General features: G+C 39.8%; 1 protein-coding gene across 1 annotated transcript in view; it reads right to left on the reverse strand.

Moving 5' to 3' along the window:
• The window catches only part of LOC132140118 (zinc finger protein 493-like), a 93332-nt gene extending 70537 nt beyond the window's left edge, over positions 1-22795 (reverse strand). The window contains exons 1-2 of the mRNA XM_059548959.1: positions 22015-22795; positions 13381-14774 (exon numbers count right to left, since the gene is read on the reverse strand). Coding sequence (XP_059404942.1) covers positions 13381-14774; positions 22015-22603 — 1983 coding nt within the window. The 5' untranslated portion in view covers positions 22604-22795. The remainder of the gene's footprint in view (positions 1-13380; positions 14775-22014) is intronic.
• Positions 22796-23840: the final 1045 nt, after the last annotated feature.

A 23840-nucleotide genomic window follows, 5' to 3' on the forward strand; every position in this document is an offset into this window, starting at 1 on the left:
GACATAGATCTCTCATCTCTTCTTTCCCTCCTGCCCACTCCTGATTCAAACTGCCAAATAGACTGCGGGGGTTTCCCAGTCGCGTAAAAAAATCCAAATCCCTTTTCATCTCGACAACTTTCATTTTCTGAATTCACCATCGCATTCAACCTTTTCTCTGAGATAATCTGTTCAGCCTTCCCCCACAGGCAACGTGAACTCAACGACTATTTGTCTTTCATAGCCGAGCTCGCATTATCCTATGGAGGGGGCCACTTTTATACTTACCACAAGCTTTTTTCCGCTAAGTGTGCAGTCCGAATCACTCAGTGGAACCAGTGCCCTTAATAGGGAGCTCTCGACCCAGACTTGCACAGCAGCGTATTTTTAGGCTGCAGGAGCATTTCTTGCGCAGTCTGCAGGTCAGTGGCTCACTCCACCATAACCTGCCCACAAATAAATTCCGATGCACCCCAATACTCTGATACTCCCACGGCAAAATCCACTAGCTACATCCCAAGATCAGCGACTTCAGCAAACTCGCGTCCAGCCCAACCAGAAGCAGAAAACAGGCAGCTATGCATCGCTTTCAACAGCGGGAGATGCACACCTACACACCTGCAAATTTTGTGGCGGTGCTCATGCACGCAGTTTGCCCTGTGTCTAAAGCCGTGAATAAAAATTCTAAAAATTACCTATCGACTACTGTGAATATCTATCGCATGACAATCGAACTAGCTCACCATCCTGACAAAGAATTTACAAATTATCTCCTGTCTGGCCTCAGACACGGTTTTAACCCTGGCATGGTATGCAAGCTTTCCCAAAACACGGTCTGCCATAATCTCCAATCCGCCCACGCAGAGCCCGACATAGTAGTTAACCTTATCAAAAAAGAAGTCGAGTCAGGCTTCATGTTCGGGCCCTTCAATAAACCCCCCTTAAAATGTTTAGAGTCAGCCCAATCGGAGTGGCTACTAGAAAACTTTCAGCTAAGAAATGCTTACTAGTGGATCTGTCATCCCCACATAAATCAACAGTCCCGAGCATCAATTGTTTGATACCTCTCAACAAATTTTCCCTCAAATACCAAGACATAGATCAGGCAGTCAAACTGATTAAAATCGCGGGCCAAGGAGCCTGGCTTGCAAAAATAGACATCACTTCTGCCTTCAAAGTGATGCCTATCCATCCGGACTTTTGGCACCTGTTTGGGATCCGATGGCTCGAGAAATACTATTTCGCCGTCCGGTTAACCTTCGGATGCAAATGCAGCCCCAAAATTTTCAATATGCTATCCGAAGCCGATTGCTGGATCCTTTCCAACAATTATGCAATTCCATATATTATCCATCTCTTAGATGAATTTATGGTCATTTCACCTCCTTATGCAATCCCAGCCGCCCATATCCTCACAGTCCAAAAACCATGGGTCCTGCCACATCTATCGAGTTCCTCGGTATCAACCTAGACTCAGCTAAATTTCAGCTCTCCCTGCCAAAGGAGAAGATTGATAGAATAATCCTCGTCTCCTCCACCCTCCTCGACAGCCCAAGCTGTTCTAATCACGAACTCCTTTCTCTGCTTGGGCCCTTAAATTTCGCAATTCGCATTATTCTTCAAGGACGCCCCTTCATCGTGCATCTCATAACACTCGCATCTTCAGTTCATGCACTCGAGGACCTCATCCCCTTATCCCACGGATGCCACGGCGAACTTAATTTATGGATCCTGTTCCTTAGACAATGGAACGGGCTTTCTTTTTTTTTATAACAATCTAGTTTCGTCTCCCGTCGACTTACAGCTATTTACAGACGTAGCTCCCTCAATCAGTTTCGGAGGTTTCTACCAAGGTTGTTGGTTCGTGTCCACATGGCCCCCCCAGATGCAGGACTCGACCCAGTCCTCAGCTCTTTTCGAGCTCTACCCCCTCGTAGTAGCAGCCTTCCTGTGGGGAAATGAATGGGGCATCTAAAAGCATTTTAGTGCACTGCGACAACAAAGCAGTCGTTCAGTGCATAAACAAAGGCCGTTCTCACCCCCCCACCCTCATGCCTCTCCTTAGACGTCTAATATGGATCGCAGCATGCGGCCAATTTATAATTATCGCGAAGCACGTTCCAGGTACAGAGAACCAAATTGCTGACTCCTTGTCTCATTTTCTATTTCAGAAATTCAGGATGCTGGCTCCAGAGGTGGACCAATTCCCTACTCCGGTTCCTCACTATTCGGAATTAATATTCCCATAACTCACCCTCTAAAACCACTTCTCGAAGCATAGCTCGACTCTATTCTCCAGGTAGTTTCTCCCAGAACCCTCCAGTCATACGTGACTGCATGGAGATGCTTTAAGACATTTCACATCACTTATAACATCCCTTTCCCGGATTTTTCCCTACTCTCTATCACCTCTTTCATTTAGTTTCTCAATGGTGTCAAGGGTCTCCAAGTTGGATCCATCAAAAGCTACCTGAGCAGAGTCCAGTTTTTTCACAAACTGATGACCGGCGCTCCCTCACCCGAAATAAATAATTCGCAAACCTCCCTCTTAATTAAAGGGATCCAGCGATCCCAGCCCACCCATCCAGACACTAGCAAAACCTATAACGCTAGATATCCTCCCAAAATGTATCCACACCCTCTGCACAAATTACCAACTCGGTTTTCTTAGGTGCTCGGAGCTTACGATCTCGTCAAGTTGCAATCCGAAAATCAACCCTACTGTATCAGACCTAACTGTACTCTATGATGAAACGATCGTTTTTTTAATCAAACAAAGCAAAACAGACCAAGCCAAGAAAGGTCATTTTATATATATTTTCCATTTCCCCTCCCAATTTTCCCTTCCCCTTACCAATCCATCCTGGCATTCCTACACCTTAGGAATTCCCAGGCAAAATCCCTGTACGAACCACTATTCATTGACGACTCTAAAAAACCAGTCACTCGTTTCTGGTTCCAAAAACACCTCAGATGCGTCCTGCAATTATCGGGTATCTCAGCAAACAATTTCTCCACTCATTCCTTTCGCATCGGGGCAGCAACTTCAGCAGCCCAAAAAGGCCTCTCCAAGCAGCAGATCCAAACTCTTGGAAGATGGTCTTCAGAAGCGTACCAAAGCTATATCAGAACAAATCAGTTTCACATAAAGAAAGCCCACCAAACCCTCATCGGCCACCAAAATATATGTAAAAAAAAAACTCCTCTTAGTCAGCGAAACGTACCTATTGAACACCAACGAGTGCATCGCAGCTAAAACAATTTTCCCTCTGATGGCGAGACGTACCCATCCAATACTGCAAATTAAGCTTTCGCCGAACACTAACGGGTGCTTCACAGATAAAACAATCTTAATTTTCCCTCTGATGTTTGGAGAGACTACCCATCCGGTGTCGCAAGTAAAAAAAAAAAAAAAATCCCACCGGATGCCGGCCATAGCCTCCCGGCTAGATAACCTTACCTTTTCTATCCTATGGTCGGCGAAGCTTCTCTCTTCGATGCCAGGAGCTCGAGCTCACATCGGATGCTGACGAGAGCCTCTCGGCTAGACAGCCTCACCTTTTCCATTCTGCGGCCAGCAAGGCTTATCCGTTTGTTGCCAGGAGCTCGCACTCCCTTCGGTCGTAGGTGAGAGCCCCCGGCTACCTTTCGTGCCGTTCCGTCTTACGTACGGAGAGGTTTACCCATTCAATGCATGCCTTACCTTTTCCATTTCTATGGTCAGTGGGGCTTACCCGTTCGATGTGTGTGCTCCCTTCGGACACCGGCGAGAGCCTCCTGGCCAGACAACCTTTACCTTTCCATTCTACTGTCGGCGAGACTTACCCGTTCGATGCGTGTGCTCCCTTCGGACGTCGGTAAGAGTCTCCCAGTCACGCAACTTACCTTTCTATTAGACGGTAGGCGAGGCTTAACCGTCCAACTCTACAAGTCTCGACCTCTTGCCAAATCCTGCAAAAAATTTGAATTTGACATAAACTGAGAGAAATGAACCAAGAGAAAACATTACCGTCTACAGCTGCGAGAGGGCGCTCTATACTGCTCAGTGCTCCTGTAGTCTACCCCTGAAAACATAGAGCGCCCTCTCGAGGCTGTAGACGGTAATATTTTAGAACTCATAAATTAAGTTCTAAATAAATGCGACTTATAGTCCGGTGTGACTTATATACGGTTTTTTCCTCGTCATGACGTATTTTTGGACTGATGCAACTTACTTAGGTGCGACTTTTAGTCCGAAAAATACGGTAAGCATGAACTTGTCAAATGTTTTACCAACAAGATTCGGGAGGAGCGCGTCAGATGCTTAGCCTAATCAACACAGGTGGACCATAATCAAGAAATCAATTCCATAGTATAAATATCGTTGACTTACCTCTATCCATTGACGGTTTATCAGCATCCCTTCTCCACCCCATCTCCTCGCTTTGAGTTCACTTTATAAATAGAAGGGGAAGGCGGGTACTCTAGGTTCGGGCCATTCCCGAGCTCGAAGCCCTTCCCCGGACAGCACGCCAAATATGCATACCATATCTCAGCTAATTATATGTAAGCCCGAACTCGTGAAAAAAAAGAAATACACTGTTGACTATTGGGCCATGAGTGGGGAGGGGTATGAATTTGATGCCCATGACACTGATGTGTCTATCTATGCGACGGCAGCAGACATCATCTTGGATGACTTGGTTGTACAATAGCCTGTCAGTTACCTGTTATCAACTCAGCACAAGTCAGCACAAGTACAGTCGTGGCCAAAAGTTTTGAGAATGACATAAATATTGGAAATTGGAAAAGTTGCTGCTTAAGTTTTTATAATAGCAATTTGCATATACTCCAGAATGTTATGAAGAGTGATCAGATGAATTGCATAATCCTTCTTTGCCATGAAAATTAACTTACTCCCAAAAAACCTTTTCACTGCATTTCATTGCTGTCATTAAAGGACCTGCTGAGATCATTTCAGTAATCATCTTGTTAACTCAGGTGAGAATGTTGACAAGCACAAGGCTGGAGATCATTATGTCAGGCTGACTGGGTTAGAATGGCAGATTTGACATGTTAAAAGGAGGGTGATGCTTGAAATCATTTTTCTTCCATTGTTAACAACAGCAACTTCTTCCAACAACAGTTTGGTGAAGAACAATGCATTTTCCAGCACGATGGAGCACCGTGCCATAAGGCAAAAGTGATAACTAAGTGGCTCGGGGACCAGAATGTTGAAATTTTGGGTCCATGTCCTGGAAACTCCCCAGATCTTAATCCCATTGAGAACTTGTGGTCAATCCTCAAGAGGCGGGTGGACAAACAAAAACCCACTAATTCTGACAAACTCCAAGAAGTGATTATGAAAGAATGGGTTGCTATCAGTCAGGATTTGGCCCAGAAGTTGATTGAGAGCATGCCCAGTCGAATTGCAGAGGTCTTGAAAAGAAGGGCCAACACTGCAAATACTGACTCTTTGCACAAATGTCATGTAATTGTCGTTAAAAGCCTTTGAAACGTATGAAGTGCTTGTAATTATATTTCGGTACATCACAGAAACAACTGAAACAAAGATCTAAAAGCAGTTTAGCAGCAAACTTTTTGAAAACGAATATTTATGTAATTCTCAAAATTTTTGGCCATGACTGTACACAGATTTCATGTATATTTGTCGTACCAATCATTCATTGTTAGTAAAAAACCTTTTAAATGGATGACAATAAATACGAATGAAGCGTTAAAAGCGTTTTAGCGTAAAAGGTTGGGTAGTTACTCATTGTCCAAATTGCACAACATAACTTAAATGGCACAAAAAAAAAAACGGGGGAAAAAAAAAACTGATTGACTGTTTGTGATTGACAATGAATATTTGTTGTGTACTTTATATGATTATGAATTAACGATGAATTGATGTGTATTGTTGCTTTCTCTTGTATTCTGAAAATAAATGTTTATGAATATGAATGAACTCTTATTAATTATACTTGTTTTCAGTGAGGTACCCATGGGTCTGATACCCATTCCAGCTAAAAAGGTAAATTTTCATTATTTCATTTGAAAGAACAAACTAAATTCTACCTTATATTCTAAAATGAGGAAGTTTAAAAAAAATGTGTGAATAGTAAGCATTTTGGTCACACAACTTCAATTGTAATTAATGTATACTATTTTTTTCTATATTCCCCGTTGTTAAAAATATCATAACTTTCGCAATTCTCAACTGATCTTCACAATCTAGGTGTCATCATAAAGGGAATGTTCAGCTCTGTCTTCTCATGTGATCCATTTTGAGCTAGGGGTGTTTGAAAATTTTGTCATCATACCTATATATAGCTATATATTAGCCTATATAGACCCATACTAATACAAAATGACTCATCTTAAAAGTTAACTATTACCTGCTTTTAATAAAATTGAATAAAAAACGACACAAACCGTCTTTGACAATACTACTGACCTCAGACCAAAACACGGCAAGTTAAGCCTAATACCATGAATTGAGCCTAATACCAGTAATGAATCACAAAGGAGAGTATGGAGGAAACTCATCATGTATGTTCATGTAACGACTCACAACTCCTTTATTATTTCGGATTGGCAACCACATAAACACATCATAATGCATAGTGTAGGCTACATTTGAAAGCATCAAAATAGACCCGCTGTTAAATGTTAAACACAATACAAATAACGTTACACAAATATGCAGCAAGTTGTGCCGTCTTGCCATCAAGTGTTTCATTGCATGCGCGGTAGGTACTGATTATGTTAGAAAACCGTGACGTTTTCTACTACATGATTACTCACATTCGTGAAACGGATCGTGCAGGTGGAATGGATTGTGTACCGAAAGGCGCATTTGAAGTGCGAATGCGTCACTGCGGCGTGAAGAAGGCTGACGAATTTCGAAAGCGACTTCAAATGTCCCATGAAAATGAAGTTGTACAACTTATGGACATTTCACACCCTACCATATCGCAGAATCACTTGCGTGCATATGACAATGGTGTTTATATTCAAAGAACACGGTAGGTGAGAGTTCTGTGGGGGACTTAACATTGAAATGTAAGTATTGTGTTTTCATTTACCCAAATATCTAGTGAAAGTGTTAAAAGCCAGGTGTTGTTTTTTTTTTTTTTTTACATAAAGCCCACAAACAATAAGACAGTCGATATATAAGGCAATGCAAGTCATGCAAGATATGTCTACAAATGTTTTAACCAAACTTTAGCACCTATTTTGTAAGCATGTCCTGCCGTGTCATATTTTCTAATGTTAATATTGCTTTGTATTTTTCATAAGTGTTTCCATTTTCACTTGTTTTAGTACTATTCTGGAGAAAGTGAGCCTGCTGAGGAAAGACTTAATACAAAGTTAATAGACAATTTTTTGCTGAAATTCATTGTGCTGTTGTTGTTAACAGGCATGGTTTATTTGCTAAGTGTCCTGGGACAGGTGAGGGAGTGTGGAGATGCTCAGGGAGAACATCAAAACTCCAGGGAGAGAGACAGGAGCCCAAGTTTTCTCTTCTTGAGAGAATGCTTAACAAATACATTCTTCATTAGCCAAGAGAAAACAGTGGGGAAAAAAGGGTACATTACAGTTTTTCAATATCTTTTTAAAATATCATATTGTCAATAAACAACTGAATTTCTGTAGTTTATTTTTGTGGTGTAAGTTGAATACATTATTCTTTTTTGTGTGTAATTTGTTCGTAAATGCGTACTTTTCAGTACATTTTGTATTTTTCACGTTTAAATAAAAGAAGTACTTATGTATGTTGTTAATTTGTTTAATGCAGCTTATAAATTCTTTCACAAAGCATTTTGTTTATTTTTCTCATCCCGTAAATATTTTTTTTACACATTAAAACAAATTGCTCTATAATTTAAAGTACTTTTTACAACCATATACAGCATAGTTTACGATTAACATCAAGAAAACAGCATCAGTTTGAGCCCAGCTCTGCCTCCATGTGTTCTTTGGTCTTCAGAAGGTCAATCTCTTGGTGAATGTGGTGACAGTGGAACAAGGCACATATCAAACACTCTGGAGACCACTCTGTGTGATGGACCACTGGCAGACAGAAGAGAAACACCAGGGTCTGGATTGTGGCACTTCTCAGAAGATCCAGCAGCTCTGTCAGATTTAGAGAAAGAAGGAAAAGATTAATTGTTTAGAGCTATGATAACGTAATTAGTAGAAGATATATTGAGATACTTAAGTAAACTACTTTTAGTAACTACCAATACCATATTGGGTAAAATCTACTAGTCATGTTTAACACCCCTAAAATGAAAATTACTAACCTGGAACAACTTAAGGGTGAGCAAAGGATCACAGAATTTTCATTTTTGGCTGAACTATCCTTTAAGTAAAAGTATTATCTTGCATACTCTAATATAATTAAGGTATTGAGAGTAAAAGTAAAGGTATGTACAGTTTTCTTCAGAAAAATAATTTGTCAGGGTGGTTTTACATGAATACTTCTGCACTGTTGTGTATGTTGCAGTATACTTCTAAATATGTTCAATATTATTCAATTTAAAGTTGCCTAGTAAATATAGTTTAATCTACAACAATGCATCATGTTGCAAAAGACCATATTTTTGTAGTGCTGCTTTCCTGTGAGAGAAAAACAAAACGTAGTAGTTTATATTTGTACGTGTAAACTTAACTAATGTACTTCCTTACAGTCCACCTGTGATTAACATTTATTGTCAGAATGTTACATTCAAACAGAGCACTGTTCAGTTGTGGTAGCAGCTGCTGAACACTGAGCTATACTATGCTCTTTTTGTTCAGTTTTATTTTTATGCTTTAACTGCTTAAAAATGGGTTGCAAACCTGTCTACATATGTTCACCTTGGTCAAGAAAATAAACTACATAAAATCACACCTTTGTAAGTTATCAGTCAGAATTTTAACTGCTTATGTGTGTGTGTGCGAGTTTGTGTATTTTGTAGTTTTTCCATATGTATCATTACATTATTCAAGAAAGCTCTGAAGCAGTACCTGCATTTAAAGTTATAATCCGACAAAGGACGCAGCAAACCAGTGTAACTTACCTGGCCTCGGTCTTGGCTAAGCCTGAGGTACATCACCATCTCCTCCATTATGACATAAAACAAAAACGAGCAGTTCTGGCTCCACCTGTCCTGACCGGATTGTCCTCTCATCAGGGCTCCTCTAATACTGTTGCTATGCGACAGAGCGCTAATCGGGAACCTCTGGTGGCGGAATTAGGAATTCCAGCAAAGACGGAGCATCTGACACACTTCAGAGGGCCTTTCGTGCACTTCGGAGACCTGGGGTGCTTCTCAATTCTTATTGAAAATGATTTATCAAGGAAAAGACGTGAGGATGGAGGACTTGAATCAAGTGAAATTATTTATCCTCAGTCCCTTCAACGTTACTTCAAAGTGTCATCAGCTGTGATTAAAGGGATCTCCCCTTACACATATTAATAAAGCAAGATGCCCTGTTTGAAATAAATTACATGCATGGTTTATTTGAAGTGAAAATGTAAAAAGAAATAAAAATTATTACAACAGATGTGAAGGGGAAGGAGAATTTATACGTGCTTCAGGTTTAGTCGATAAAATACTTCCGCATAGGATACACCTGTGTATCCTCGCTCATCTCTCCTCATGAAGCCTCCTCCCTCCTCAATCCTCGCCTCCTAGTGGTGCAATTAGAGAATTGAGATGTCCTTCAAGATGGCTGTGCTCGATCGGTTTCCGGGTCACTCAACTTTGGGACACACCTTGAGAACCTTGCAGACAGTCAGCCATTAAATACAACCATAGATGTTTCAAAATAAAAGTCCCAAAACAAATAACAAAAAACAAATTCACAAATAATAAATATAACTTATTTTCTTCATAACAAAAATAATCTTAAGAAAAAGTAAACAAATTATAAACATAATATATGCACAATAGCAAACACTTACAAATAGGAGAAAATGTGGGACAGAAGTAAATGTGCATTTAGTGTGACTTTAATTATAATTTTACTTGATATTGAAATAATAAAAAAATATATATATCGAAGGGGCTGTGGGGGCTGGTAAAAACTGGTTATTAAAAAATAAAACATTAAAGAAAGAATGACACAGAATGCTCACACCAATTTTATTAGGTCACAGGTACATTTGTAGAGGTTTGTTTCAGGCATAGTTGTGTACAAACTTTTCTAGCCTCCAATGATAACTAGGTAGGCTAATCCAACCAAATTATTAAAAATAAATCCCCACAAATACATAAAAAGCTAAATACAGTAAACAGTAAAAACTATATTAGGTAAAATAGATTATTAGCTTATTGATTGTTTTGCTGGGTGTCTGTAATCAATTAAGCAAAACATTACAGTCAATTTATAATACACAAACAATGTATTGTTTTGGCACTGTTGCAGTTAATGCTAATTAATGTGTAACACTTCATTGTCTGTTCAAAATAATCCATTAAACAAGTAGCAATTTGAGGAGCATGCAGTGATATTTTCAATTTAATTTGTTTGCTCTTTGTTTCAGCACACAACAAGGGAACTAATGAATATTCATGTAACTCCACCCACCAGAACAGTTATTACACCGTTCACTCACATTTCCCTAAGAACTTTGAAACATGTATTTAAGACATTTTAATGATATTTAAGGTCTTATTTTTACATAAAGGATCTGTGGATGTACCACATTTGTCTTTAATGACTGTTTAAAGAATAAACAGTTACCTCCTTGTTCCTTGTGTTTTTATTCTGCAGGTTTCTGGTTCACTCTTGTTTTACGCTCCAGGTGTCTGGTTCACTCTTGTTTTAAGCTCCAGGTTTTTGGTTCACTCGTGTTTTACGCTCCAGGTTTCTGGTTCACTCGTGTTTTACGCTCCAGGTTTTTGGTTCACTCGCGTTTTACGCTCCAGGTTTCTGGTTCACTCGTGTTTTACGCTCCAGGTTTCTGGTTCACTCGTGTTTTACGCTCCAGGTTTTTGGTTCACTCGCGTTTTACGCTCCAGGTTTCTGGTTCACTCGTGTTTTATTCTCCGGGTTTCTGGTCCACTCGCGTTTTACGCTCCAGGTTTTTGGTTCACTCGCGTTTTACGCTCCACGTTTCTGGTTCACTCGTGTTTTACGCTCCAGGTTTCTGGTTCACTCGTGTTTTATTCTCCAGGTTTCTGGTTCACTCGTGTTTTACGCTCCAGGTTTTTGGTTCACTCGCGTTTTACGCTCCAGGTTTCTGGTTCACTCGTGTTTTATTCTCCGGGTTTCTGGTCCACTCGCGTTTTACGCTCCAGGTTTTTGGTTCACTCGCGTTTTACGCTCCACGTTTCTGGTTCACTCTTGTTTTACGCTCCAGGTTTCTGGTTCACTCGTGTTTTATTCTCCGGGTTTCTGGTTCACTCGTGTTTTACGCTCCAGGTTTTTGGTTCACTCGCGTTTTACGCTCCAGGTTTCTGGTTCACTCGTGTTTTACGCTCCAGGTTTCTGGTTCACTCTTGTTTTACGCTCCAGGTTTCTGGTTCACTCGTGTTTTATTCTCCGGGTTTCTGGTTCACTCGCGTTTTACGCTCCAGGTTTCTGGTTCACTCTTGTTTTACGCTCCAGGTTTTTGGTTCACTCGTGTTTTATTCTCCGGGTTTCTGGCTCACTCTTGTTTTACGCTCCAGGTTTCTGGCTCACTCGTGTTTTACGCTCCAGGTTTTTGGTTCACTCGTGTTTTACGCTCCAGGTTTTTGGTTCACTCTTGTTTTACGCTCCAGGTCTTTGGTTCACTCTTGTTTTACGCTCCAAGTTTCTGGTTCACTCGTGTTTTACGCTCCAGGTTTCTGGTTCACTCTTGTTTCACATTTCAGGTTTCTGGCTCACTCGTGTTTTACGCTCCAGGTTTCTGGTTCACTCGTGTTTTACGCTCCAGGTTTTTGGTTCACTCGTGTTTTACGCTCCAGGTTTTTGGTTCAGTCGTGTTTTACGCTCCAGGTTTTTGGTTCACTCTTGTTTTACGCTCCAGGTTTTTGGTTCACTCTTGTTTTACGCTTCAGGTTTTTGGTTCACTCGTGTTTTACGCTCCAGGTTTCTGGTTCACTCGTGTTTTACGCTCCAGGTTTCTGGTTCACTCTTGTTTTACGCTCCAGGTTTCTGGTTCACTCGTGTTTTACGCTCCAGGTTTCTGGTTCACTCTTGTTTTACGCTCCAGGGTTTTGGTTCACTCGTGTTTTACGCTTCAGGTTTTTGGTTCACTCGTGTTTTACGCTCCAGGTTTCTGGTTCACTCGTGTTTTACGCTCCAGGTTTCTGGTTCACTCTTGTTTTACACTCCAGGTTTCTGGTTCACTCGTGTTTTACGCTCCAGGTTTCTGGTTCACTCTTGTTTTACGCTCCAGGGTTTTGGTTCACTCGTGTTTTACGCTCCAGGTTTTTGATTCACTCGTGTTTTACGCTCCAGATTTCTGGTTCACTCTTGTTTTACGCTCCAGGTTTTTGGTTCACTCTTGTTTAACGCTCCAGGTTTTTGGTTCCTCGTATTTTTATTCTGCGGGTTTCTGGAAATGTCCCTTTTTTTAATGTTCAATGTTGACTTAAGCTATATAAATTAATATTCAGATGTTATGGTCTCAGTGGTCGCGCCTCCAAGCAGGAAAGTGGTGGAAAGTTAATGCATTCTCATTTTATTTTCCCCATGGCGATTATGTGTTGCGCTATTACACCCCACAATACAGCATCGGTTTACCATGGTTGAAATCGATCTTTAATTAATCAAATTAAGACACACGGATGAGAGGGTGTACGTCTAAACACTGCACAGTAGCCCGAGTAGCAGTAAAGGAGGCCTGGCGGCCATGCCAAGTAATGACATCATGACGCCCAAGCCCTATTGAAACAGCACGGTGAAACTAATCTTATTCCTCTGAGGTTTAATAGTGTTTGGCAAACAAATTTAAGTGTTCAGCGCCACCCGCTGGACTGGAGAGTGAAGGAAATCATACAAGGGATATTACTTTGTGCTTCTCTTAAGTGCAGTTTTTTTTTTACTGTTTTTTTAAAGCCGATCTGCACAAGTAAGTTAAAAAGGACTTAAAATTATAGACTTGTATTTGATGAGCATCAACAGTCTTTGTGTGTGAGGATTAGAGGAGAAAAACAATCGATTTTATTAGTCAGATATTTTATTGAAAATCATACAAAGTTGCAGCATGTATGGAAATTAAGATAAATGAAAACACATGATAATGATAAGAGGTAGCCTCAAGAAAGAATTAACAAAATCCAATATATTAAATAGGTTTATTATGACAACTAAATCCTTGTGTTATGTGTCCACCTGGAACTCAACAGTTGAATGAATGGTAATGTGAATGCACAACATATGATATTTTGAAGATTTTTACTGAAAAGTTGCTTTTAAGGACTTAATTTGATAACACACTGAATCTCCAGTGTGGATCCTCTCATGTCTTTTCAGATTTTGAAACTGACTACATTTCTGGTCACAGTGTGAACACTTGTAAGGTTTTTCTCCAGTGTGGATCCTCTCATGTCTTTTCAGATTTTGAAACTGATTAAATTTCTGGCCACAGTGTGAACACTTGTAAGGTTTCTCTCCAGTGTGGATCCACTCATGTGTTTTCAGCTTTGATGAATCTCTGAATCTCTTGTCACAGTGTGAACACTTATAAAGTTTCTCTCCAGTGTGAATCGTCTCATGTGTTTTCAGATATGTTAACCGACTGAATCTCTTGTCACAGTGTGAACACTTATACGGTTTCTCTCCAGTGTGGATCCACTCATGTTTTTTCAGACTTGATGAATCACTGAATCTCTTGTCACAGTGTGCACACTTATAAAGTTTCTCTCTAGTGTGAATCCACTCATGTATTTTCAGACTTGATGAATCACTGAATCCCTTGTCACAGTGTTTACACTTATAAGGTTTCTCTCCAGTGTGGATCCTCTCATGTGTTTTCAGACGTGTTAACCGACTGAATCTCTTGTCACAGTGTGCACACTTATAAGGTTTCTCTCCAGTGTGGATCCTCTCATGTGTTTTCAGACCTGAATAATCATTGAATCTCTTGTCACAGTGTGCACACTTATAAGGTTTCTCTCCAGTGTGGATCCTCTCATGTGTTTTCAGATGTGTTAAGCGACTGAATCTCTTGTCACAGTGTGAACACTTATAAGGTTTCTCTCCATTGTGGATCATCTCGTGTGTTTTTAGATGTGTTGATTGACAGAATCTCTTGTCACAGTGTGAACACTTGTAAGGTTTCTCTCCAGTGTGGATCCTTTCATGCTGTCTTAAACTGCCCGCTGAACTAAAAGTCTTTTCACACTCAAAGCACATGTACTCTCTCACACCAGTATGTATTTTCTGATGTTCTTTTAAACTTTGTAGATGCAAAAAACTCTTACCACACAAATGACATGGAATTGGTTTCCGCTTTGCATGAACTTTCAAGTGTTTCTTCATAAGTGAAAGCCATAAAAACATTTTACCGCATTGATCACATGCGTGGTGCTTCTCTCCAGTGTGGATGGTCATGTGTATCTTAAGGGTTCCTGATTGTTTGTAACACTTTCCGCACTGATCGCAAGAGAATGGTCTCTCTTCAGTATGAACACTCATGTGACGCTCAAAACTTGTTTTGTGTGTAAATATCTTTCCACACTGAGTGCAGTTGAAAGACTTCTTGGCTATTTTTTTCTTTAAATCTTTCTGTTTGGTTTGAGAGAATCTCAAAGGTTTTCCTCCAATTTTGACATGATTTTTCTCCTCAACTTCACTTGATTCTTCATTCTCCTCTTTTTCTTCAATGAACTCTGAAACAAAAGTAAAAATTTATTTTTGGTAACTTGTTAAAAGCTGAGAAAAGTGAACATAAAAGTGATCCCATTCGATGTTTAACGTCTGTAAATACACAATTGACTTTTTTTTTACTTCAGATTTAATAAAGACATAAAATGAACATGATATTTTTTCAATGCCCTCTAGACATTTTGAAGCATTGGTGTTTTTTTGGGGTCAATTTGACTCCAGGGTCTTTAAGCTGTATAAAAAAATAAATATAAAAATTTTAGTAGGGGTGTGACGTTGACAGATTTTTGCTGAGCCGCATGCGATCTCAGAATACGTTTTTGGCGGTTTTGTACAGAAAAGCTACAGTATGGATATAAGAAAGTGGTTTAAAGATTCTTCGGTGGCAAAGACGACTTTGACAAACACCAACGTGCGTGGAGACGACTCTGGAGCTAATGAGATGGTAGGATTGGAGAATTTGTCTAATGAGACACAAGTTCACAGCGTAGACAGAGCAGCAGGTGTAATTATGAATGGGCCTACTACTAGTGATGACGTAATTGCCGTCGCTGTGGCTGTGACTGGGCCAAAGCTGCAGGCCATTGATGATCTTGGAAATGAAGGACCGAATCAGATCATTTTACAGCGATACCCTGCTAGCTTGTATAATAATAAAAATTGCTCCTTTGTGTCTTCATGGTTATCAGACTCGTGACTAGCTTGAATATAATGCTTCCCATGTCAAGTGTTCATTAGTGCGCACGCCGTAGTACTCGACTTTCACAGTTAAAGGGTACCGGGACTGGAAACATGCCACTGAAAAAGACAAGGGATTCCATAAACACGGAAGTTCAAAAGAACATTTGACATGTCTGGCAAGATGGAAAGAACACCAGATGCGATAGTGGAAGGGAAATTTCCACACTTCTTAATTCTGATCAGCTAAGTAGAAATTGTTATTATGTGTCTGCTCTCATTGATGTTGTGGGATTTCTGTCTGAAAATCAGTTACCTTTCAGAGGGAGTTGTGCTGCGTTTGATGACATGGCAGAGGATGGTAGGGGTCTTTTTCTCTCTCTGTTGAATTATACTGTTAAGAAAGACCCTACATTGTCTGAAATAATTAAACACATTATTAAACAGAGCTTCTGTTATGGCTGGAAAGAATGGCGGCGTGCAGAAACTACTCCAAGAAAAACAGATTCTTTTGGAAGCCAACTGTTTCGGCGCAGTACAAAGGTGAGCGATTAAAGCGACTTCTTGAGCAGAGATGGACAGGACATTTATCAACAGTATCTGCAATCATTAAGTCTTACAAGGATATCATTTCTTTGCTTTCGGAGATCGATGCAGAGCGCAGATATGGTGCTGAGGTGAGGATGGAGGCCATTGGGCTTTTGAGGGAAATTTCTCAGCCTGCGTTTATGTTCATCGCACACTTTGTAAAGACAGTGTTGATGTTGCTGGATGGTCCTAACAAGTTTTTGCAAACTGAGGACATGGACCTGTTGACTGGGTTGGAACTGGTCGCGAGTGCCACTAAGTGTGTGAGTGAACTCCGCTGTGAGGCCAAGTTCACAGAGCTGTGGGATGCGGACACCGATTTGGATGTTACTTCCGCACCTTCCAAACGGCAGCGCACAGTAAATAAAAATTTATACCAGTATTTCATTGAAGAAACAACAGGACAAAAGGAAAATGACAAACCAGAGCTACGAAGGCTTTATTAAGTGGACTTGACACACTTCTTGGAGAAATCAATCATCGCTTCGGTGAGCGCAACACACAGCTTGCGCAATCGCTGATAGCGATCAATTTTTGAATCCGAAGTTACTTCAGTACATCATGTCATTAATAAAATCAACCATCGTTGAAACAGAATGTATTGTTGCTAAACTGTTTATTTCTACACAAATAAACAAAGGAAATGCGAAATTGACAGCACAAAATCTCCTTTCTAAATATCATAAAACATTAGAATCAATGCCAAGTGTACTGACAGCTTTGAAGACCGGATCGACACTTTGTGCTTCAACCGCAATGTGTGAAAATTCATTTTCAGTTTTGAGGAATGTATTCACAGACCACAGACGTTCTATGCGCCACACACGTCCTGGAGTATGCTGGTCATGCAAGAACTGGGAGGTTTGCTGTTTCCAGGAATTATGTACAGGTCCTTGCAACATGGGGCTGTGCATTATCATGCTGCAACATGAGGTGATGGTCGTGGATGAATGGCACAACAATGGGCCTCAGGATCTCATCACGGTATCTCTGTGCATTCAAAATGCCATCAACAAAATGCACCTGGGTTTGTTGTCCATAAAATACGCCTGCCCATACCAAAACCCCCATACCATAACCCTAATGACACCATGGGCCACTCGATCCACAACGTTGACATCAGCAAACCATTCACCCACACAATGCCATACACGCTGTCTACCATCTGCCCTGTACAGTTAAAACAGGGATTCATCCCTTAAGAGAACACCTCTTGTGCCAGTCGCCATTGAATGTGAGCATTTGCCCACTCGAGTCTGTTACGACGACAAATTGCAGTCAGATCAAGACGCCGATGATGACGACACGCAGCAGATGAAATTCCCTGAGACGTCTTTTGTCAGTTTGTGATGAAAATTTTTCGTTATGCAAACCGATTGTTGCAGCAGCTGTCCGGGTGGCTGTCTCAGACAATCTTGGAGGTGAAGATGCTGGATGTGGAGGTCCTGGGCTGGTGTGGTTACAACCTGGTCTTGCGGTTGTGAGGGCGGTTGGATGTATACACACACACACACATACATGCTAGTGGTGGGAATAGATTTTTTTTTTTTTAATCAAGATTAATCTCACTGTAATCTTGGAATTAATCTAGATTAAAATGGCTCATTTGAATTCTGCCCAAGGCATTCAGAATATGTGTTACCCAAATAAAATAATAACTAAAAGTAACGTTAAGTCTTTGAAAATGGGTTTCTCAAGACAGGTGGGCATTAGACCAGGGGCTCATCTGTTTCCAAAATGCATCACAAACTGCTTGAGAAAGCTGTAAACGAATTCCACATTGCACAAGATGCAAACAACCTTACGCGTGTTTCACACAAAGACCGTCTGCAGTGCGTATGCGTTGCTTATTTTTTTAAGCACCCACATTAAGAGTTAATGCAAAGATGAGCTTGAGTTGAGTTGTTTTATTTTTGAATGATAAGAAGGCAATATGTATTATTTCTTTTATTTTACAGTTAAATTATTATTATGTAATCAGGGATTTTTTTTTATCTTAAATGTCGCAGAAGCACTTTGTTCCTATATGCACTGCCTACCTCTTTGCACTTCAATAAAAAAAAAGACTTTGTGGTATTTGGCATTTGTTTTTGAAGTAGTTTTTGGGGGTTATTTTTCCTGTAAAGATATTGAGATATACATCGTATATCGAGATATAGCAGAATGACCAGGAGCCACAGACAAAGGCACAGAGGGTGAATGATAGTCAACATGAGTAGAGGGTGTACATCAAAATGAGTCTTAACTGAACTTGAAAGACAATCATCAGCATACATTTCTAGTTCGCACTGCCTAAAACATAACAGCTGTGTTACGTTTATGTATGTATGTCTCAGCTGTTTCAATCGCACCAGAGCCTGGCACACATGTATTCCAGCAATTCAAACTTACAAGTAACTATATTTCCACTGCAGCGGCAGGCACACAGAGGTACTTTTTTTGCTAGGGTGCTCAATGCTGGATAGGCAACCTCATGTTCCTGCCACCATTGTAGTGGATCTGCCTCACTCTCCAAACATACAGACTGTAAATAGCTTGACAGTTCATTCTCAATGGACTCGCAAGGGGTGAATGAAGAAGAGTAAGGGGTTGCATCTTGGACAAAAAAGCTGGCTAGTGTTTTTTTTTTTTTTTGGAAATGGGGGGCACAGGATCTGCTATGGCACTCTCTTGTGCCGACTGGAGCACAGCTTTGTCAACACTTGTAGAGCTCCCCTGATCACCTAGCAAACTCAGTGCTTCAATGCAACCAGTTTCCCACTGCTGACATGTTTCCCCCGAAACCGTAGGTCTATAAAGGAAGCAATGTCCAGCAAGTCACTGGTAGAGAGCTCTGATAACTTTTAATTTAAGTAAGTCAGGATGGTGTGTTTGATGGACTTTGTTAGCTCACTGTCACCTTCCTCAAGAGCAAGGAGGCTGCTGTTAAAGAGGTGGAGCACAGGTCTTACGTATGAGAGTGTTACATACTTCTCGCCTGACAAAGCATCAGTGAAGTCCTGCAGGGGCTTCAGTGCTCTTTGGATGGCCTCTAGCACCTCTATGTCTTGCTAGGTGAGAACCAGAGGTCTTGTTTTTTTGTCAGCAAACAGAACTTTGGCAAGAGCCCCTTTCCTGCTCAAGGACGCTTTCTACCATTTGTAGATGTGATCCCCACCGTGTGGTCGACTGTTATTGCACACAAGTTTCCGCATACTGTCACGTCTATGTCAAACCCCGGTAAGTTCATTTTCCTCCAGCATTCTGCAACATAGTCAATGTCTAATAAATTCTCTGATTTTACTTGCCAGTGTGTTAGTTGGAGGCTAAGTTTAGCACAGATAAGTTCACTCGCGAACACTCTCTGACTCTCCGTCAGACGATCTGTGCTTTTTTTTCCTCAATGGATCCGCAACGCACCTGTGTAATGTACCATAAACTCTAGTGTTAAGATGCACAAATCGCCGTCGCTTTTTCTCACACTCACATAAAGAAAGGGGGAGGGGGGATTTACGTGCTACATTTAAACAATAATATTTGTTATATTTCCCTGTCAAAAAAACGGCATGTTTTGATTTCAGCAAATCAGTTCGAGCGAACACACAAAACCTGATTAAAATTCATGAATCCAGTAGCTCATTAATCCTTATTAATCCTTAGTGTGTTTTATAGTTTTTATTAGTAGAAATCTTATTATTATTATCATTTTAATAGGAGTTTTGTATGTTTTTTGCCCCCCTTTTTTTTTTTTTTTTACACAAACACTGGATGACCAAAAAAAGCACCACCACCAGTCCAGTTAAAATGTTAAGTTGAAACAACTAATAAGCATTCAAACATGGTTATCAAGTTTACTTATGATTACTAACGTTCTATTCTTAAATGATACTTGATTATTATAAAGCTTGACTGACTAAAGCTAGTAAGCTAAAATAATTACTAGCCAATGGCGATTCAATTGCCAAAGTGTTGTTATGTAGAAACAACATTGTATCACTACACGTTTGACAGCTCTGGCGTGACGAGACGCATAAAAAAAACGATGTATTAAAACCGCTGTGCGTTCGTTTGTCGATGGTGTAAAAGTTTGCGAACCGAGATTTCTTTCATTGATACAGTGTTGAACAGGGGACTTCCCCACGTGTTCCCTCAACCAGAAAAAAATAAATACACCAAAACAAATAATAATAATACACTTGCACATACAAATACTGGTGAATCATTTCCTTTGGAATTAAATACAACATTATTAATGCGTACGAAAACAGTGCAGTGTATCATCTGGTGGGGCTACGGAGTTGAGAGAATGAGCTACTTCAGCAAGAGTCGGCTGTTTCAAAACCTAGTAAGCTGCCTAGATAGGCAGCATTTTTGAGCATCACTGAAAGAGAAAATGTCAGTATTTCATTGAGACTTGAGATTAAATAAACTGCTTAAGTATTGTAGATCTTGTAGTATTAATTTTCACATGCAGTAACACATTGTTTGTTAAATACAAGAAAGTGGCTGGTAAAAACATTGAGTGGCTGGTAGATTTTGAAATCCACCAGCTACAGTGGCCGGTGGACAAAAAAATTAATTTCCAACCCTGATACTAATGGTTGTATAATTGTCAGTACTACAGTGTAGGTTACATGACATGATTCTTAAGAAGAGCATAAGATTGTAACTTGTTAAAACAAGGCATTGTACTGTGATGATTACGATAAATGAGAAAATGAAACACTGTTTATGAAATAAATTTTCTTTTTAAAATTGTATGCGTTTTAAATATGTAAAATAGGGTTAGGCATCAAACCCCTTTGTCAACAGTGAATGTGTGAGCTAAATCTCATTTCCAAAACATTGATCCTCATTACCGAAATGGCATTTTCATTACCGCAACATGTATATATATATTTTTTTTACAAATTAAGCAATAATTAGATAATCATATTTTGTTTTAAAATGTATAAACATATTATACAACACTACTTATTTAAGGTCTGCTACATGACAAATGTGTATGGTATCTTTTAGTAAAACAATTAAATAAAAAATATTGTAAATCATCACGTATGTTTCGGTAATGAGAGAAAATAAGGAAATTACAAAAAAAATAAAATATGAAAAAGTAATCTCTCCAGAGTTTTACATAGCTTTGAGCATGAGTAATAAGGGTCTACTTTAACATTAGCCAAAAATACAAATTTGTAACCATATATTTAATGTAATGTCATGTTGCGGTAATTAAAATTTTTTGTGGACTTCATTTAAAAAATGTAAAACATTATATAGGAAATTTTTTTTTTAAATCTTCTAAAAACAATGGTTATAGTTAGTTCAGACCTCAATCTTATATGTGCAAAAAGAAAATTGGCTTCAAGGGGATTTTAAAAATTCTGATGCTAGACACCTTCCATATCTGGATTTCGTGTCATCTTCCCAGAACAGCTTGCACTTATGACAAGCAACAAAAGTAAAAAAAAAAATGTTTATAACATTTCAAATATGGATATCTTTTTTTACAAAAACACATTGATTCGCTTCAGAAGGCCTTATTTCACCCCTCGGAGCCATGTGAGGCACTTTTTTATTACAGATGTACATGCTTTATTTGACAACTTTTGGACTGTTGAACAAAAACACACGCCAACTCCAATTCTAATGCTTTTCATTTTTGGGTGAACTAACCCTTTAATATCGTTTTTTTAAGAAGAAGAAGAAGAGGAAGAAGAAAGTGGGTAACCAAACAGTAGCTGGTGCCCATTTGATAGTAGGAAAAATACTATGGAAGTCTGTTCAACTGTTTGGTTAACACATTGTTCAAAATATCATAACACCATAATATTGTTTTCTGTGAATTAGTGAACAGGATGATTTTCACATCATTTTTGTTGCATGAACTCTAGTATACCATATTTAGTACTCAAATGTGTTGTGAACAAATGTTCAGTATGTGTATCATGGCCTTATTTCAGTGACACAAACATTAAAGATGAACGAAGAATAAACACCAACCTCCTTGTTCCTCCTGTTTTATACTCCCGGTTTCTGGTTCCTCGTGTTTTATTCTCCCGGTTTCTGGTTCCTCGTGTTTTATTCTCCAGGTTTCTGGTTCCTCATGTTTTATTCTCCAGGTTTCTGGTTCCTCGTGATTTATTCTCCCTGTTTCTGGTTCCTCATGTTTTATACTCCCGGTTTCTGGTTCCTCGTGTTTTATTCTCCCGGTTTCTGGTTCCTCGTGTTTTATTCTCCCAGTTTCTGGTTCCTCATGTTTTATTCTCCAGGTTTCTGGTTCCTCGTGATTTATTCTCCCTGTTTCTGGTTCCTCATGTTTTATACTCCCGGTTTCTGGTTCCTCGTGTTTTATTCTCCCAGTTTCTGGTTCCTCGTGTTTTATTCTCCCGGTTTCCGATTCCTCGTGTTTTATTCTCCAGGTTTCCGGCTCCTCGCGTTCGATTCTCCCGGTTTCTGGTTCCTCGTGTTTTATTCTCCCGGTTTCTGTTTCCTCGTGTTTTATTCTCAAAGTTTCTGGTTCCTTGTGTTTTATTCTCCAGGTTTCTGGTTCACTCGTGTTCTTTTCTCTCTCCTCTTTAACAAACTCCATCTTCACAGCAGCAGATCTCAGTTCAGATGATACTCCTCCAGATATACCTGCTTGCTTTCAAAACTAAATCTCGACTGTGAGGATGAAAATATTACAAGTATTTACTGACTTGATTCAAAAACTGTATTTTTCTCTCAAAATAAACAAATCATCTCTAACTTGTTTGTATTAAGACAGCATCCCGAGACAACAAACAAAGAGCGCAGTGAAACTAAACTTCTTCCTCTGAGGTTTAAAGGAATCTTTCCAAACAAACGTATGTGTTTAGCGCCACCCGCTGGACTGGAGAGTGAAGGGCATTAGCTACTGTATAATGGACTATATGCACGGCCACTTCCTGGTTTAGATAAGTCAGCTCAGTCATTTCCGGTCAACTGTCCAAAATCAAGCGGCCGTGAAGATGTCTTTCTACACTCGCTGCCTTCAGGATTTACCTCAAGTCAACATCAATGATGTACACCGCCTTATTCAGGAAAACTCCAAGGCTTCGTCCAGTAAACGGGAAAAAGGATTTAAGCTGTACATATCCAGTTATATTTATGACTATGAAGGTAAGTTATCGATTATTAATACTGCTGTTATGATGTTGTTTACGAGATAGGATCGCTAGGAAACATCCAAACAGTTAACGTTAGTTGTCAGCATTTAAATGTACAATTACGTGTCTAGGTACTCTCCCGTGATTACCAGGCTCGACATATACACTAGTATGTTGTTATATAACATGAAACTTTAAAATACCACAATGTTACTTCGCTGCTGTCTGTAACTTTTTTATTTTCAAAATTTCCACAATTTATATGAGCGAGTACACCATGAATCAATTTTCTAAACCGTGTTTTTGTCTTATCCTGAATCACTACGTTATACACCTATAATAGTGTTTATATTGGGACTATTTTAGTCCAGTCGGCTTGTATCACGATCACTATGTATGGACTGGAGTAAGTAACCACATCCCTGCGTGACTCGCCATAGACATAAACGTAGAGAAGTAGCTCCGGCTACAATGTTCTTCCACAAGACGCATGCATGTTTATTAACAGCTTGAAATACCAAAGGTTACAGATTGTCCTCAAACACACTAAACCTGTTGAGCTGATGGCCTGTCAGTGCTCATGTGTGGCAGGGCTTGCTCTATGTAATCACATTGCAGCATTGCTCTTCCAAACAGCACATTACAGCCAACAGGGAGCGGCAGCTGTCCCCCCGAGTCACAGCTGCACAGGGTCTGAGC

The sequence above is a fragment of the Carassius carassius genome, chromosome 1 (genome assembly GCF_963082965.1).
Source record: "Carassius carassius chromosome 1, fCarCar2.1, whole genome shotgun sequence".
Taxonomy (NCBI): domain Eukaryota; kingdom Metazoa; phylum Chordata; class Actinopteri; order Cypriniformes; family Cyprinidae; genus Carassius; species Carassius carassius.